At 40.5% G+C, this 14,841-nt stretch overlaps 1 protein-coding gene across 1 annotated transcript; it reads left to right on the top strand.

Moving 5' to 3' along the window:
- Positions 1-793: 793 nt before the first annotated feature.
- On the top strand, positions 794-12,144 carry LOC135246920 (uncharacterized). The gene is made up of 6 exons (XM_064320184.1): positions 794-938; positions 3,614-3,721; positions 4,135-4,426; positions 4,589-4,643; positions 9,044-9,160; positions 9,448-12,144. Exons 1-6 carry the CDS (start codon positions 829-831, stop codon positions 11,187-11,189), a joined length of 2,424 nt encoding a protein of 807 aa, XP_064176254.1. The 5' UTR covers positions 794-828; the 3' UTR covers positions 11,190-12,144.
- Positions 12,145-14,841: the final 2,697 nt, after the last annotated feature.

Raw genomic sequence — 14,841 nt, 5'->3', positions numbered from 1 at the left:
TCATTAAATCAATTTATGATTTAATCCCCCTAACACGGTATGAAGATGCTGTGTGTTAGGCTTGCCATTTGAACGAAAACAGGTTGAGATCAATGATTAGTTTAAAGGATATTTTTGCGCCCCACCGATTTTCAGCTCACCAGTCGCCGCTGAATAAAACGTTATGTGGGAAATATTCAATCCTAGCTTAGCTGCTGACCAGCAACCTGCTGATTTTGCTCAAGCAATCAACGGTGCCGTTAATAATAGCCCGTGTTCATGGGGGCTGTTTATTCATCTCTTTTTATAACATTGCATAGATGAAATTACATGTTAATGAAATTACCTACCGCGTCCGCTTCCAAACAATCAAGACAATCAACAATATTTTTCTTTCTGTGCCTGTCTATATAAACGACTGTTCCTCCTGAGTTTTTTTTCTTCGGATTTTTGATTGGTTGAGCGAGTAACTGGCTAGAGGGAACACATGGACTGGAGCCTACGAATAATGGACTGGATTGTCATAGTTATTTGTAAAACTGCCGGGTCAAAATTATTTATTTATTTACCAAAGGTGGATGGACGCTGTCCACCTGCGTCCACCCCCAATTTAACCCCTGGGTATCAGTCAGAAGGTAATTGAAGGTAATCAATTGAAACATGACTATGTTACATGACCATTATGAGCCTACAGGCTGTATTTTATCACATTGGTGCATTGATCATTCAAAGATGCAAAAGTTCCATCCGTTTATTATGTGTTCAGTAACTAAGGGGTAGAATAAGGCCTTTTCTGTTAACAGTACGCCATTGGTAGATGACCGCCTAGGATCTGGCTTACACTTCAAAATGAGCCATGGAGAGGAGGAGGACAGTATCTCTGAAATCAGCCACGTTTTGGGGGAAGATGAGTCTGAAAAGGGAACATCAAATGAAGCCAGATACCCTGTGGGCATGAGGTGAGTAACTGCATATATATATATATATATATATATATATATATATATACACACACACAATTAATTATTTTCAATTACCTTAACGTTCATAAACAGCACAGCATTTCGCAAGTTTTCTTTGTTTTTCTAAAGTGTTTTTCCATCTCTAGTTCCCCATGCTCTGAACAGGCAGGTTCCTTATTTTAAATTCTTCCATTGCTTGCTTAAACACATCTCAGCAAACAAATCAGGCCTATTGCTTTTGACACACACACACGCACACACACACACGTTACACTCAGTATAGGCAAAGGTATATAAAATAGATTTTTTTCTCAAAGTTGTGCAACTGGATGATGATAATTATTACATGATGATAATTATTACAATTAATTCAAATACAATTATTTTTACTATTCATGTAAATGTATGGAGAAACCCAAGGCCCTGATTAAAGCCCCTTATTGCACACTTGGACTGAGAAGTACATTTCAGTCCTAGAGTTGTATGTTTGTCAATCCATATTGAGGACTAAATATAATTGACGATAAATTCAGAACAAGGTATGAATTCAACATAAAACAGGATATATTCCACTTGCTAAGAGTTAGTTTCTGCTATCTGTGCAAATAACGTCCAGGACTACTCCACTCCCGTCCCTTGCCCGACGGACATTGTCCACATTGTGATCCCATGTAATCTTTTTGAGCTAAGCCCAACCACCATGCGCACATCTGCGGAGACTACCCCAAACCTGGCCCCAGGGATGGGTCCTGGTAGCCCTATTCTGGGCAGGGTGAACATCACTGTATTATTGTTCACCATTCAGTTGGGGTCTATTAGATCATGTTTGTCTGGATATTCACCCAAGACCTGTTCACCTTAAGAGACCCTACCAGGGGACAGAAGCCCCCGTCCACATAGCTGTCTTCATAAAACCTTGCAAATACCTTTCCACCACGACAAGGCGACTAACTAGGAAGGGGTCTATGTGGCAGAAGTAGCTGGGGTGGTTGGAGTGACCTTCTGTGAAAGAGCACCAGGGGTGGACAAGATTTGTACAGAAATGTTGTAGGCTCTGGATGCTGTTGGCATGTCATGGCTGACACAAATCCTCATGTCGCACGAAAGTGGCAGACCCGGGTGGTGGTCCCCATCTTTAGGAAAGGGAACTGGAGGGTGTGTTCCAACTGTGTTCCTGGGAAAGTCTATGCCAAGGTGCCGGAAAGGAGGTTATGACCGATAATCAGACCTCAGATTTGGGAGGAACAATGCAGGTTTCATCCAGGCCGTGGAACAGCAGACTAGCCTTTTACCCTATTGCAGATATTTGAAAAGGCATAGGAGTTTGCCTATCCAGTCTACTTGTGTTTCCTGGATTTGGATAAGGCATATAACCATTTTCTGTGGGGTATCTTGTGGGAGGTGCTGCGGGAGTACAGTGTGCCAGGGTTGCTTTTGCGAGACAGTTTGTCCCTGTATACTTGGAGCAAGTGTTGTGTTCGCATTCTCAGCATCAAGTCAAGCTTATTCAAAGTGGGTGTTGGACTCCACCAAGGGTGTACCTTCGATATGCACTAAAGTGGTTTGCAGCTGAGTGTGATGCAGTCAAGATGAGGATCGGCACCACCAAGTCTGTGGTCATGGTCTTCTCCCAGAAAAAGATGGCTTGCCCCCTTCAAATAAGGTGGGAGCAATCTCGGGTTTATTCACGTGTGTAGGAAAGAGGGATTCAGAAATTGACCGCCATTTAGGTGCACCAGCCGCAGTAATGCAGACAGTGTTTTGGACGGTGTTGGTGAAGAAGGAGCGATGTTGAAAGGCAAGGGTCTTAATTTACAAGTCGATCTTTGTCCCTACTCTCACCTATGGTCACAAGCTATGGGTAGTGACCAAAAGAGTGAGATAGCCAATACAAGTGGTTGAAAATGGGGTTTCTCCGGTGGGTGGCCGGACTTATTCTCTTTGATAGGGTGAACAGCTCAGCTACCCGGGAGGACCTCAAAGTAGAAGCCCTGCTACTCTGCATTGAAAGGAGTCAGCTCAGCTGGTTCAGGCATCTGATAAAGATAAATCCTTGACGCCTCACTTTGGAGGTCTTCCAGACACAGCCACCTGGGAGGAGACCCAGGGGTTGACCTGGGACATACTAGAGAGATTATATCCAATGGCTCGTCTAGGATCGTCTTGGGATGCCCTGGGATGACTTGGCAGAAGTTGGAGGGGAGAGGGGTATCTGGGCTGCTTTTCTTCCCCAGTTGTCATTGCGACCCTGATCTGGACTAAGTGGTTAGAAAATGGATAGGATGGAATATAGGATATACTTCAGAACTCTTACCTATTGATATGAGTATTTGTATATAAATAAAATAAAATGACTTTTCCCCTCATTAATGGCTGCCATGATAGTTTTTGTTTTGGATGACAAATTGATTTCTGGATCAAATTAGATGTGCAGGTAAATGTTTTTGTTGAATCTACCGACAAGTTTGTGCTGATAGTGTTTGTCCTCTTTTTGAGGTCATCCAAAAATACTTTAAAAACCTCATTGAGATTTTTAAATAAAGTGAGGCGTTTATTGACTCTTTGAACAGCAATTCAAATCATTATATTTCCACCAGGACAGCTCACATATATACATTTATTATTAATGAATTTATTAATGAATATGCTATTCTATGCTATGCTCCATCCAGGGTAGTGGGATCTCACTCACCTGTGCCCAGTGCTCTGTCAATGCAGACTGACCATTCCAAGGGTATCCCACCAGATTTGAGCAAGGTGACTGAGCCCATGGAATCGAGGTGAGTCACACTGTACCTGGTCTACAGTGTGATGTGGCTCTGCTCATCTATGAATACTGAAGTGAAGTAAAATTATGAATCACATTATGATATGATTTAGAAATTGTATTTTAAAAGATTTATACCCTGCATAACTTTTACACTGTTAGTGGTCATCAAGGAGTGAAATTAAATAGTCTTATGAATTGAGGAAGAGCATATGCTACTGGCTGATGCTATGACTCTTATTGGCTTGAAGAATCCAAGCTTGCACTACATGGCATTTTAGTGTAAGATTCACTGAGAAATCACTTCATACACAATTTCAGTTCATAGGAAGCCAGTAGGCATCCTCTTTCATTTATCCATACGTGCATTCAAAACCTTGTGATTATAAGATTATGATATTCTTATAATAAGAATTTTCACTCCAGTGTCAGAAATTGGACTGGCCTGGTAGAAACCCATCTGCACCTGCATTCCCCAAAGAGATCTGGAGACACAACCTGTGACGTCTGCCGTGAGGAAAAGGCCAGAGCTGTGAAGTTCTGTCAGACTTGCTCTGCCTTCTACTGTGAAGCTCACATCAGAGACCATTACACTGCAGAAGCACTGCAGGGCCATAAACTAGAGGAGATCACTGAAGACTTGGTCTCGAACCCCTGTATCCAGAAAGAAGCAAAACATCATTCAATCTCTACGGCTTCAGAGCAGGTTGAGACACAGGTCATTCTAACACTTATTCTCCTGAAGCTGCCTGTGCCTGTCTTGTATTCCCACATTCACCAGACCTGTAGATTCTGTACACACCCAGTCACTCCTCTTCACTAGTGATGTCCATGCAATACAGTCTCCAGTGGTTTAAAGTGTTTCTGCATTTTCCCACAGTCACCAGTGGCAGATGCTCAATCTCTGCACCAAAATTGCCAGAAACAAGAAAGGAGTAAGTACTGTCTGCCTTTAATCAAAGAAAAGAAAAATCACTCTGTGTTCTTTTATAAAGTGTAGAAGCTAATATATCTGTTACACTAAACAAGAAATAATATTAATGAACTGTAAAAAGTGAACTAACCTTTACATTTTTCACTCTGTTTAAAACAGAGCGAGTCAGTTTTATTTACCTGAGGAGGCCAGAAATTTGTGTGGAAATTCCAAAGAGTTTGTATTGAACTAATTTACTAGATTGAACTGAAAATGTTCAGGCTAGATGTTCCTTAGTCTGGAAGTATGTTTGCAGAAATAGGCTGAAATGCACACATTAAGCCAGAATATGGCATCATAGTGGTATTAGCCAACATATGAATAAACTAGTCATAATGCATTTTGCCATTTATTCTGCACTGAAAGTCAAGATGTAACATAATGTTTCACAAATCAAAATAATCTTTATGAAAACCCAAATAAGATGTTTCATTGTACATTGAACACCCTAAAGTTCTCACAGTTCAGTAGCCACCACTTTGCCTTTCAAAATGCTTTCCTTTAATGTTAGCTCTTTCTACATGTTAGCTCGATGTCTTCTGCATTGTAGCTTGATGTCTCCAGCACATTAGCTCATTGTGGCAGTATAGTATGAGTAAGGAGGTCTTGTAACCTAAAGGTCGCACGCTCGATTTCCCTGTAGGACCGTGCCGTTGTGCCCTTGAGCAAGGTACTCAACCTGCATTGCTTCAGTATATATATAGGATACAATGGAGATATATTTCCCATCAGTGGCGTCACTAGACACCAACCTTAGTGATGCCACTGATGGGAAATATACTGTAATATTTACGATTACAGGTAAGAAGGATATATAAATGTTTAGACGCACCTGACCTGTTGTTTTTACCTCGTTTGGGGGGGGGGGGGTCCAAGTCTTAATTATGGGGGTCAGACCCCCCCAAATCTGCCCGTAATTCAAACACTGAAGCTGAGTAATTGGAATTGTTGTGGAAACCTGGTAGCACTATGACACTGGTGCCCATTCAACCAGTAATGTACCTACGGGACTGAATAGCAACACCGATTTTGCTGCCACTTTAAAATACCATGTCTGAGCTTCTAATTGTAATATCCACTGAAATATCCACCACCATCTGGTCTTTCGAAAAGGAAGTTACAGACCACAGAAGCATCGCTCACCCATGCCCCCACTGCACGCCTTAACTAGCTAATGTTACACTCGCTCTGTCAACTCAGTCAGTGACAGTAGGTAGGCTACCATTAGCAGTATAGCTAACATTAAACTCGGTCAAAATGCCAAGAGTGAAACAATATCAATTGTAAGTACAAAATATAATTTAAAAATTAAACTACACTTTGTACTTATAAAATATATTGCCTACAGCCATACTACCATGTACCTTCGTACTACTGAGTGGCTGAAGCTAAGCAGTTGTGGGTTTGGTTATTACTTGGTTGGGAGCCATCCTGGGAAAACTAAGTTGCTGCTGGAGGTACTGATGGGCCAATAGGGAGTGATCTTCCCTCTGGTGAAATAAACTCCTATGCCCCAGTGCAATGATAGGGACACTGCAGCAGGAGACACCAAATTTCAGATGAGACATTGTTGGTGCAAACCCCTAGTGGCCATGACGCTGGTGGTATGAGATTGTTCAACTCAGACATTCAGTGCTCCTGCAACCAAACTATGAGTTTAAAACACAAACTCTGTGTTCTAATTTTATTACTAGACAATTCAGGACAACTATGCCGAAGACGAAGTTTCTAAATGCCACCGTTGTCACGCCTGTCCTCCATTTACTAAGAACCCCCTCCCTGCAGTTTCATCTGCAACTACACCTCCCACCCACGACACATTGGACAATAGTGTCTATCTGGGCATTCATAAAAACATTCTTTCATCACTAACAATTTGTATTCCGTCATTGCAACAAGTTAAAGTCTACAATAGTCGAAGGTATGCCAGTACAGCTGTGAAAAAAGCTTCTCACTGAACACTGAAATAAACATTAGATTATAGTAGAATTATATTATGACATTCTACTATAAATATCTGTGACTAAATATGGAATAATTATAAAATCTTACCTTTGGTTTTACATGTAAAGATGTTTCTTTCATGGTTCAATGAGCATTTATTATCTTCAAAAATCCGTTTGTTGAAGATACGTTCATTTGTGATACCGGGATACCATCCAAAATAGCTGTGCGTAATACCACACGTATTGTTTATGGTGTTGTCTCCCTTTTTAGTACAGCCTTGACACTTAATTTATGCAGTAGGTGACCGTAGGTTTTCTAACATTGTATAATATGCCCTATATTACTTTTTTGATAGTGTTTTATAGCCCAGTGTAACCGAAAATTGTGAATAATTATCGCTGCATTACGCATTCTCTCTGTGGCAGCAGTAAAAGACACTGCACCCGGAAAAACATAATTTACAAGTTTCATATTTCTTGGAAAATTCAAAGTTCATGAATTCTTGAGAACTTCATAGCATGGCTATGTTTGCTGATGGACTCTGATACTGTGTTACTGCTCAAAATATTTCAGTTATATACGTTGTTTTTGAAATTTAGTGACTTTAAATAGGTTAGTGGTATTTTATAATGAGAATATTTCATACTGTAACATAAGCATTCGTTGGTAGTTCAGTACGATTTGTGTTTCATGCACTTGATGTGACATGAGGAACACTGCCAAAATGTGGTGGACAGTTGAATATCGTTTTAATGTAGAGCACAATGTGACTGTAGAGTACAAGAAACATACAAGAGTTAATTATTACACATTTAGTTACTGTACCGCATTGTGTGACAATATTTTTGTATTATCTTTTAATCTGACAGCAATGTTTCATCTTAAACCTTTATAAGGGGCTCATTTATATGCTTAATAATGGACAAAAAGCATTTTATTCATTTTTGAAGAGATTTTCGATATGTTTCTGCACCCCTAGATATTTTAGACCACTGTACTGATGGAAAGCTTATAATTCCCACTTGAAAATTATGCAAAAGTGAGTTTCTTGAGTCAAAACAGTTGATTTTTTTGTGAAATACGTGAATTTGTTGTGATTTACAGAAATACATAATTTAGACATTTTGGGTAGATTTGGAGATGCTGGGTACACTGCTTAGTTTTTGCTTCATAGGTCTTTAGTAGTTTTACATATCCACTCTTAGATTTATGAACTTGTGGTCAAGAGGTTTTTGATCCAGGATTTTTATACTTCAACCTGCTGTATATATGCAATCTCCCAGTATTTCGCTGCAAACTAAAAAAGAGCAAATTCATTTTAGATTTTTTGCCTAAACAATTGCATTTGTAGCACTTTACTTTATACTTATAATTTTGGAAGAAATAATCTAAGCTAGTATTTTAAATGGTACAAATGTCTTGCTTCATTTAAGCCATTTTTCAAGTCTCTGTGGTGTTCACATCTGGAGTTATAAAGCTTTAAATAGGGCACCCCCTAAATGGGCAAGGATTCGCCAGATTTGGCACGTGTGCTAAGGGGTTAAAATACCCCAAAACTAAATAATCATTGTAACAAGCCACTAAGGGGGGACCTGTGAAAGCAGACAAACAAAACAAAACAAAGAAAAGGGGATACATTAAATAAAATTGAAAAAATGAAATAAAATAAAAACTCAATGTCCTGTTATGTTGTTGCATCGACTCTTGCCCTCCAGTTCAGCATGCTGCAGGAATTGGTCCTATGGCAACGGCGTCACTCCTCAGCAAATCAAGAGCTTTGTTCCATTATACATGCTTGTGTTCTGCGTACTTGTACAGTGCGATCTTCCAGCTATACTTCCTAGAATGCACTTCACAGTATGCAAAACTGCAAGTATGCTACAATTTTGTTAAATTTGGAAAACACTTGATGATGTAGTCACAGCATTAAAATACCTTTGACCTTACAGGAAAAACAATGAAGTCATCTAGAGAGTACTCCAACTATATATGGTACAGTTACCATCATTAACGATTTGAAATTAACTACAAATGTTATAGTACAGTACATCACATTAATGGCTATACATAAGTACTGTTTAACCCCTTCGCGCAAGCTCCCTTGTGGCCAGCATGACGGCATCCTGAGATCAGTTCCGACAGTCAGTGTTCCTGCAACCAAAATATGAGTGGAAACAACAAACTCCGTGTCCTAGATTTATTATTAGATGATACATGACAACTACGCCAAATAGCGAGTTTATAAGTACTGCCATTGTCGAACAGTTCATCCATTTAATAAACAAAATAAAGTCAACAATAGCCCCCCTTGAAATTCCTTGCCATATTTAGTGCTTTCAGTACTTAATGCTGCTCTGTTAATTTGTCAGTCTATGACATAATTTCTTTGACCTAATGATTCTTTCTGTTTTCCAGTGTGCAAACCAACCAGTATCTTTCAGAAGGAGTCATGGATAAAAGGCTTACCCATTTATATAACCTTTGGGTGTGTCCTGGCCATGACACTCTTGTTCATCATTTGTACTCCAAAAGGTAATTACAAATTTGTACCCAAGGGGTTCCCAGAGAACAGAGCTGCATAAATAATTGTGATAAGCAAATATAATTTTAGAAAATTTGGATTAGAAATTATGTTCAGAATGGAAGGGATTGAGACGGTCTCTCTTGTCCTCTCTCTCTCTTGTTCTTTCTCTCTTTCTCTCTCAGCGATCTTCATTCTTTATTTCACAGTAATCGTTATGCTGTTGTAGGCTACTATAATCTCAGTCTTGAGATATGATGAATGACTCCTGCACTGTAATGACTGTATTTTTCCACAGAGTCTGGAAGGAGACCAGCATCTCATGATCTGAGGATTGTGCTGGTAGGCAAGAGTGGAGCAGGAAAAAGTGCAACTGGAAACACCATCCTGGGGAGAGAAGTCTTTAAACAGGTGTTTTCCCCTGTGGCAGTGACCTTAAAGTGTGAGACACATAGTGGGGTGGTGGCAGGGAGGAATGTTACTGTGATAGACACACCTGGGATCTTTGACATATATCTTTCTAATGATAAAATCAAGTGTGAAATGGTAGAAAGCATCAACCACTTGTTCCTGGTAGTGATCAGACTTGGGAGGTTCACGGTGGAAGAGAGGGACACTCCAAAATGGATCCAGGAGAACTTTGGAGGAGATGCTTTGCAGTACTCAATGGTGCTCTTCACTGGAGGAGATAAGCTGAGTACACCAGTGGAGGAGTTTCTGAGAAAAAGCATTGGTCTTCAGGAAATAATCAATAGCTGTGGCGGCGGATATCACGTCTTCAACAACAAAGACAAGAACAACCGCACTCAGGTTACAGAGCTGCTGGAGAAGATTGAAGCAGTGCTATTCAAAATGACAGGATACCATCATGCCACTATGATGATCCAACAGGTTCAAAGACAAATACAAGCAGAGGAGGAGAGAAAGAGAGAGAAGTCTGAGAGAGAGATCAGAGCAGAGGAAGAGAGAAAGAGAAAAGAGTCTGAGAGAGAGATCAGAGCAGAGGAGAAGAGAAAGAGAGAGGAGTCTGAGAGAAAGATCAGAACAGAGGAAGAGAGAAAGAGGGAGGAGTCTGAGAGAGAGATCAGAGCAGAGGAGGACAGAAAGAGGAAGGAGACAAGTAATTCAGCTCAATTTAAAGCTGTACTAATGGTACTAATTGGAGTAATTCTTACTGTAGTGATAACAGTGGTATTTGGAAAACACAAAATCCAAAATATAGAAGTAAAGGAAATAAGAAAGAGGGAGGAGACTGAGCGAAAGATCAGAGCAGAGGAAGAGAGAAAGAGGGAGGAGGCTGAGCAAGAGATCAGAGCAGAGGAAAAGAGAAAGAGGGAGAAGACTAAGCGAGAGATCAGAACAGAGGAAGAGAGAAAGAGGAAGGAGACTGAGCGAGAGATCAGAGAAGAGGAGGAGAGAAAGAGGAAGGAGACTGAGAGAGAGATCAGAGCAGAGGAAGATAGAAAGAGGGAGGAGACTGCAAAAAAGATCAGAGCAGAGGAGGAAAGAAAGAGGGAGGAGGCTGAGAGAGAGATCAGAGCAGAGGAGGAGAGAAAGAGGAAGGACACTGAGAGAGAGATCAGAGCAGAGGAGGAGAGAAAGAGGAAGGACACTGAGAGAGAGATCAGAGCAGAGGAGGAGAGAAAGAGGAAGGACACTGAGAGAGAGACCAAAGAGATTGCACTGAAACGCAGACAGACGTATGAAAGAGAAATGAGAGAAGAGATGGAGGAAGTGAAGAGGAATTTTGGAGCTCATAGAGAACAAAGCAAAAACTTAAATCCTGAAATGCTGATTGCATTAAAAATTTGGGAAGATAAAATGATGTATGATAGCGAGATCAGAAAACAGGAAGAGAGAATGAAGGAGACTGTGAGAAAGACCATAGAAGAGAAGACAATGGAAGCTGAGAAAAAGTTCAGAGCAGAGGAGGAAGAAAAGAGGAAGGCGACTGAGGAAAAGATTAGGCAAGGGGAGGAGAGGCTGACGAAGTTAGAGAATGAGGTCAAAGCAAAGGAGAAAAAATGGTTGCCTTGGTAAGGATAAAAAATACACCCAACAGATACACGTCAAGGAAGAGAAAATGAGAGAAGAGTCAGAGAGAACAATCAGAAATGTTACACAGAAAAAGAAACTGATTTATGTCAGTGAGATGAGATGGAAAAAATAAGAAGGAATTCTACAGTTTATAGAGAACAAAATAAAGAGGTCCAAAAACCAGCAGGGTTAGTGTAGGAATGTTGTACAGTTTTATGAAAATCAAATTGTTTCAGTATAAAATTTTCATTAATATTCATGAATATTGTGCACTTGTAAATTTAAATTCAGGCAATAACCTGCTTGTATACACAGGTCATCAACAAAGAAAATGCCCCTGAGTCCAACAGTAAATCTCAAGCAAATATTTAAACAGGAAAACCGAACGCGAAACCGAAGTGCAAACTGAATACAGGGCATTGCCCAGCGAACACCACTCCTACTGCATGGTGGTTGGCGGTGACATTGTGACATCATAGTTATGCTTCTGTGTAGCAGGAACTGGTAAGCTTGTTATCAAAAAGACTCAAAGCTGCTGTAATTGATGCCCGAGGTACACCTACCAACTGCTGCCTCAGAGGCTTGGATACTTGAACAATCAACATCTTTCCAATTTGGATTTTGCCATTAGTTTTCTTGCATTCAGGTTTCAGTTTTGAGAATGGACACAAACACCTGTGGATTTTTTCCGATATGACGCAAGAGTGAAACTTGAGTTTTTTTTTCTCCTATCACTCATAGATAAAAACTTTTAAGTGGTATGGTATGAGGTGGTACGAGGGTACACAAAAGAAAAAGTGGGCAAATACTGATAGATTTGATACTATATGTTGTGGTGGAGGCTTTTCATTTATTTTCTGTTAAATATCTGTTTCCTACATAATTGTGTGAAACTAAAAAAAATTATTTGCTCTGGCTGATTTGACTGGAAATTGAATAAACAAAATAGTGGCCTCTGTCTTTTGTACGGTACTGAAAACACAATAATGTACACTGTATAAAGGTGTAGACAGTGTATATTAGTCCCATTGAGATTAAAATCTCATTTCCAAGAGATACCTGGCCAAGAAGGGCAACAGTATTGTGGGAACTCTAATTCCTATTCTAATTTCTAGGAAACTTCAAGAAGCTCAGCACAGTGTGGACTAGAAATAAGGCACAGTGAGCAGGAACTGGGGGTAGCCAGATGTGCCTATTTGTGTGTTTGTGTATTTGTGTGCATATGTGTGTATGTCAACAAGGGTGGCCATGCAAACCTCACACTGAAATATACTCATAGGATTCCATATCCTAAAATGGGTTAATAGATGGCCGGGCCTGGGATAGGCTCCACCACCCCCCACGACCCTGATCAGGAATAAGCAGGTATAGAAAATGGATGGATGGATGGTTGTGTGTTGCACATTTTGATGAAGGTTGATCCATCGGGTTGCAACACCTATCAACAAATTTGGCCATTTAATAAATAATTGATATTTTTAGATAATTACTAAATCTAATAAAATAAATATATATATTTGTATGTTGGATAAGTGAGGTGTTTTAACTGTTGATGTATTTGTGTTCAATATTCAGAGTACCAAACATTAAATGAGGGCATTAGCTGTTAAAACTGCTGGATTCAGAAAATAAACGTTTTAATTAATCCTCACTTCATTGACAGTACATGTATGTTCAGACACAAGAAGAAAACTCTCATCAAGACCAGAGTCACGCAAAAAATGCTATGTAATGATTGTACAAAGGAGCAATACATTCAAATGAAAGATTTAAAATGGTTATGGTTATGAACAGACTCTGATGCCACGGGGTTTACAATTTCTTTAAATTCATTAAGAGTGACTAGATCCTGAAGTTTACATTACTTTTGTAGGCAATTCCAGGTAGAGGGTGTAGAAAACATAGTGCGGACTGTATGTATATGGACACGCTGGAGCACAGGGCATAAAGATACACAGGGGACAGAGAGGATCATCCAGAATGCCAGTCACATGTACCCTAACTTGAGCCCAGGGTAGAGAGGCTGTGTGAACGTAGTGTGGAAGGAGTGTAAAACACGGAGCGCTGTCATTCCAGACTCCCCTGGGTGATCATAGCTCAGATCCAGCTCTCTCAGGTGGAAAAGGGTTTCAGTGCAGGACTGAAGCCAGAAAGGCACAGACTGACTGTATCAACATCCTGTGAACCTGGAGAGAGAAGGACACAATAAACCACAACTCTTAATGATTTTGGAAAAAACAAAACTTGGTGATACTGTAAAGCATTGTTTTTGCCTTCCTGATGAAAAATTGGCACTAAGATGTTCAGCAGCTGATCTCCACGGAAAGCCTCCATTCAAATGTGTTTAATAAACCATGGCAGTACTGACCAAAATTTGTGTTGGGATTTGTGTGTGGATAGCCTTGCAGCACTGACTTCAGTTTTTTTCTTGTGTCAGAGTCATAAGGATCTTAAGGTATCCACTCCCTGCTTTCCTCAAGATCTGCTCAAGGACAGAGGCAGATATCCAACAGAAGACTAGAATGTGCCACTGGGCTCTTCAGTAACTTTGACCAAGAGAGTTTCTTAGGCCGTTTTCAGATCTGCAAACCTTTTTCTGAAGAACACCTACTTCTGCAAATCATGACTCGCTCTCACCCAGTGGATGAGGTCCAGAGGGATCTGGTTGGTTGCTGCTGGTTGGGAGGTGATCCAGAGGAAAGCGGAGGGAAGTTTCCCTGTAATGAGGTTTGTCAGCATCTTTCCCATCAAAGATATCTTTCTTTCATCAGCTATCCTCACACTGCCATAGAAACTGAGAGGAATGAGAGTGTCATCTTTCATCGAGGCTATCTAAGGTTCACCTTAGTGGTCTGTAAAATACAAATTTATGCACATTCACAATGCACCACCGGGGGGAAAAGTGGTCCATAAAAATACTACACTGAATTTGTTGATGGATCAGCTCAAGTTGGTTTCCTTTTTCCAAATGCATCTGTTTCTCAAAAACAGTTTATTGATACATTCTTGCTACACTTGACAAACACTTGCAATTTCGAGATCAGAAGTAACTATACACCTACTTTTCAAGATCAAACACATCTTTTAGCTCACATTTGAGTAGAAACCATCTACAACTACATAGTACAAAAGCATTCCCCTAATATAATGCAACAATCCTTATACCTTGTACTTTTTCAGAACTTTCTAAATTTAATATACAGGTAAATAGCATACAATCAACATTACTCATACAGATATTAACCAATGTTTGGGATCTATAGAAAGCCGTGACACCCTCCTCAGCTGCAGCCCATCAGTGCCTGTTCCTCATTGTCACCTGCACCTGTTTCCTCAGTCCCCCACCAGCCTAGCTGAGTCTGGCTCTCCACAAGAAATAGCAACCTCCGCCTGTCCTGTCAGAAACTGAGCTCCTCGAGGTCCCCCAAAATACCCCTCCAACCCCCACTAGAGTTCAGGATCCCTAGAGTTCACTGTCCTTGAGCAAACAGCAGAGGGCAGAATTGGCCTTGAAAGGAGCAGCAAGCAGGCTCTGAATTTCGCGCTGGGATAGAATGGCTCTCGCAGTTAAAAACCTGAGTGTGTGCGTATGCCCACGCCATGCATGTGCACATGCAAGAAAACACAAGTGTGCACGCTTGTGCATGCAGCTCCT

This window comes from Anguilla rostrata, unplaced genomic scaffold, assembly GCF_018555375.3.
Source record: "Anguilla rostrata isolate EN2019 unplaced genomic scaffold, ASM1855537v3 scaf0971, whole genome shotgun sequence".
Lineage (NCBI taxonomy): Eukaryota > Metazoa > Chordata > Actinopteri > Anguilliformes > Anguillidae > Anguilla > Anguilla rostrata.
The sequence above is the reverse complement of the archived record's forward strand: the minus strand, read 5'-3'. Positions and strand labels throughout refer to the sequence as shown.

What these genes read in the sequence shown, in the direction of transcription:
- LOC135246920 (XM_064320184.1), top strand. Translation starts at nt 829, where the DNA reads ATGAGCCATGGAGAGGAGGAGGACAGTATCTCTGAAATCAGCCACGTT. An exon ending in AGATACCCTGTGGGCATGAG is followed by an intron (nt 939 to 3,613) that starts GTGAGTAACTGC and finishes TGCTCCATCCAG; the next exon opens with GGTAGTGGGATCTCACTCAC. An exon ending in TTGCCAGAAACAAGAAAGGA is followed by an intron (nt 4,644 to 9,043) that starts GTAAGTACTGTC and finishes TCTGTTTTCCAG; the next exon opens with TGTGCAAACCAACCAGTATC.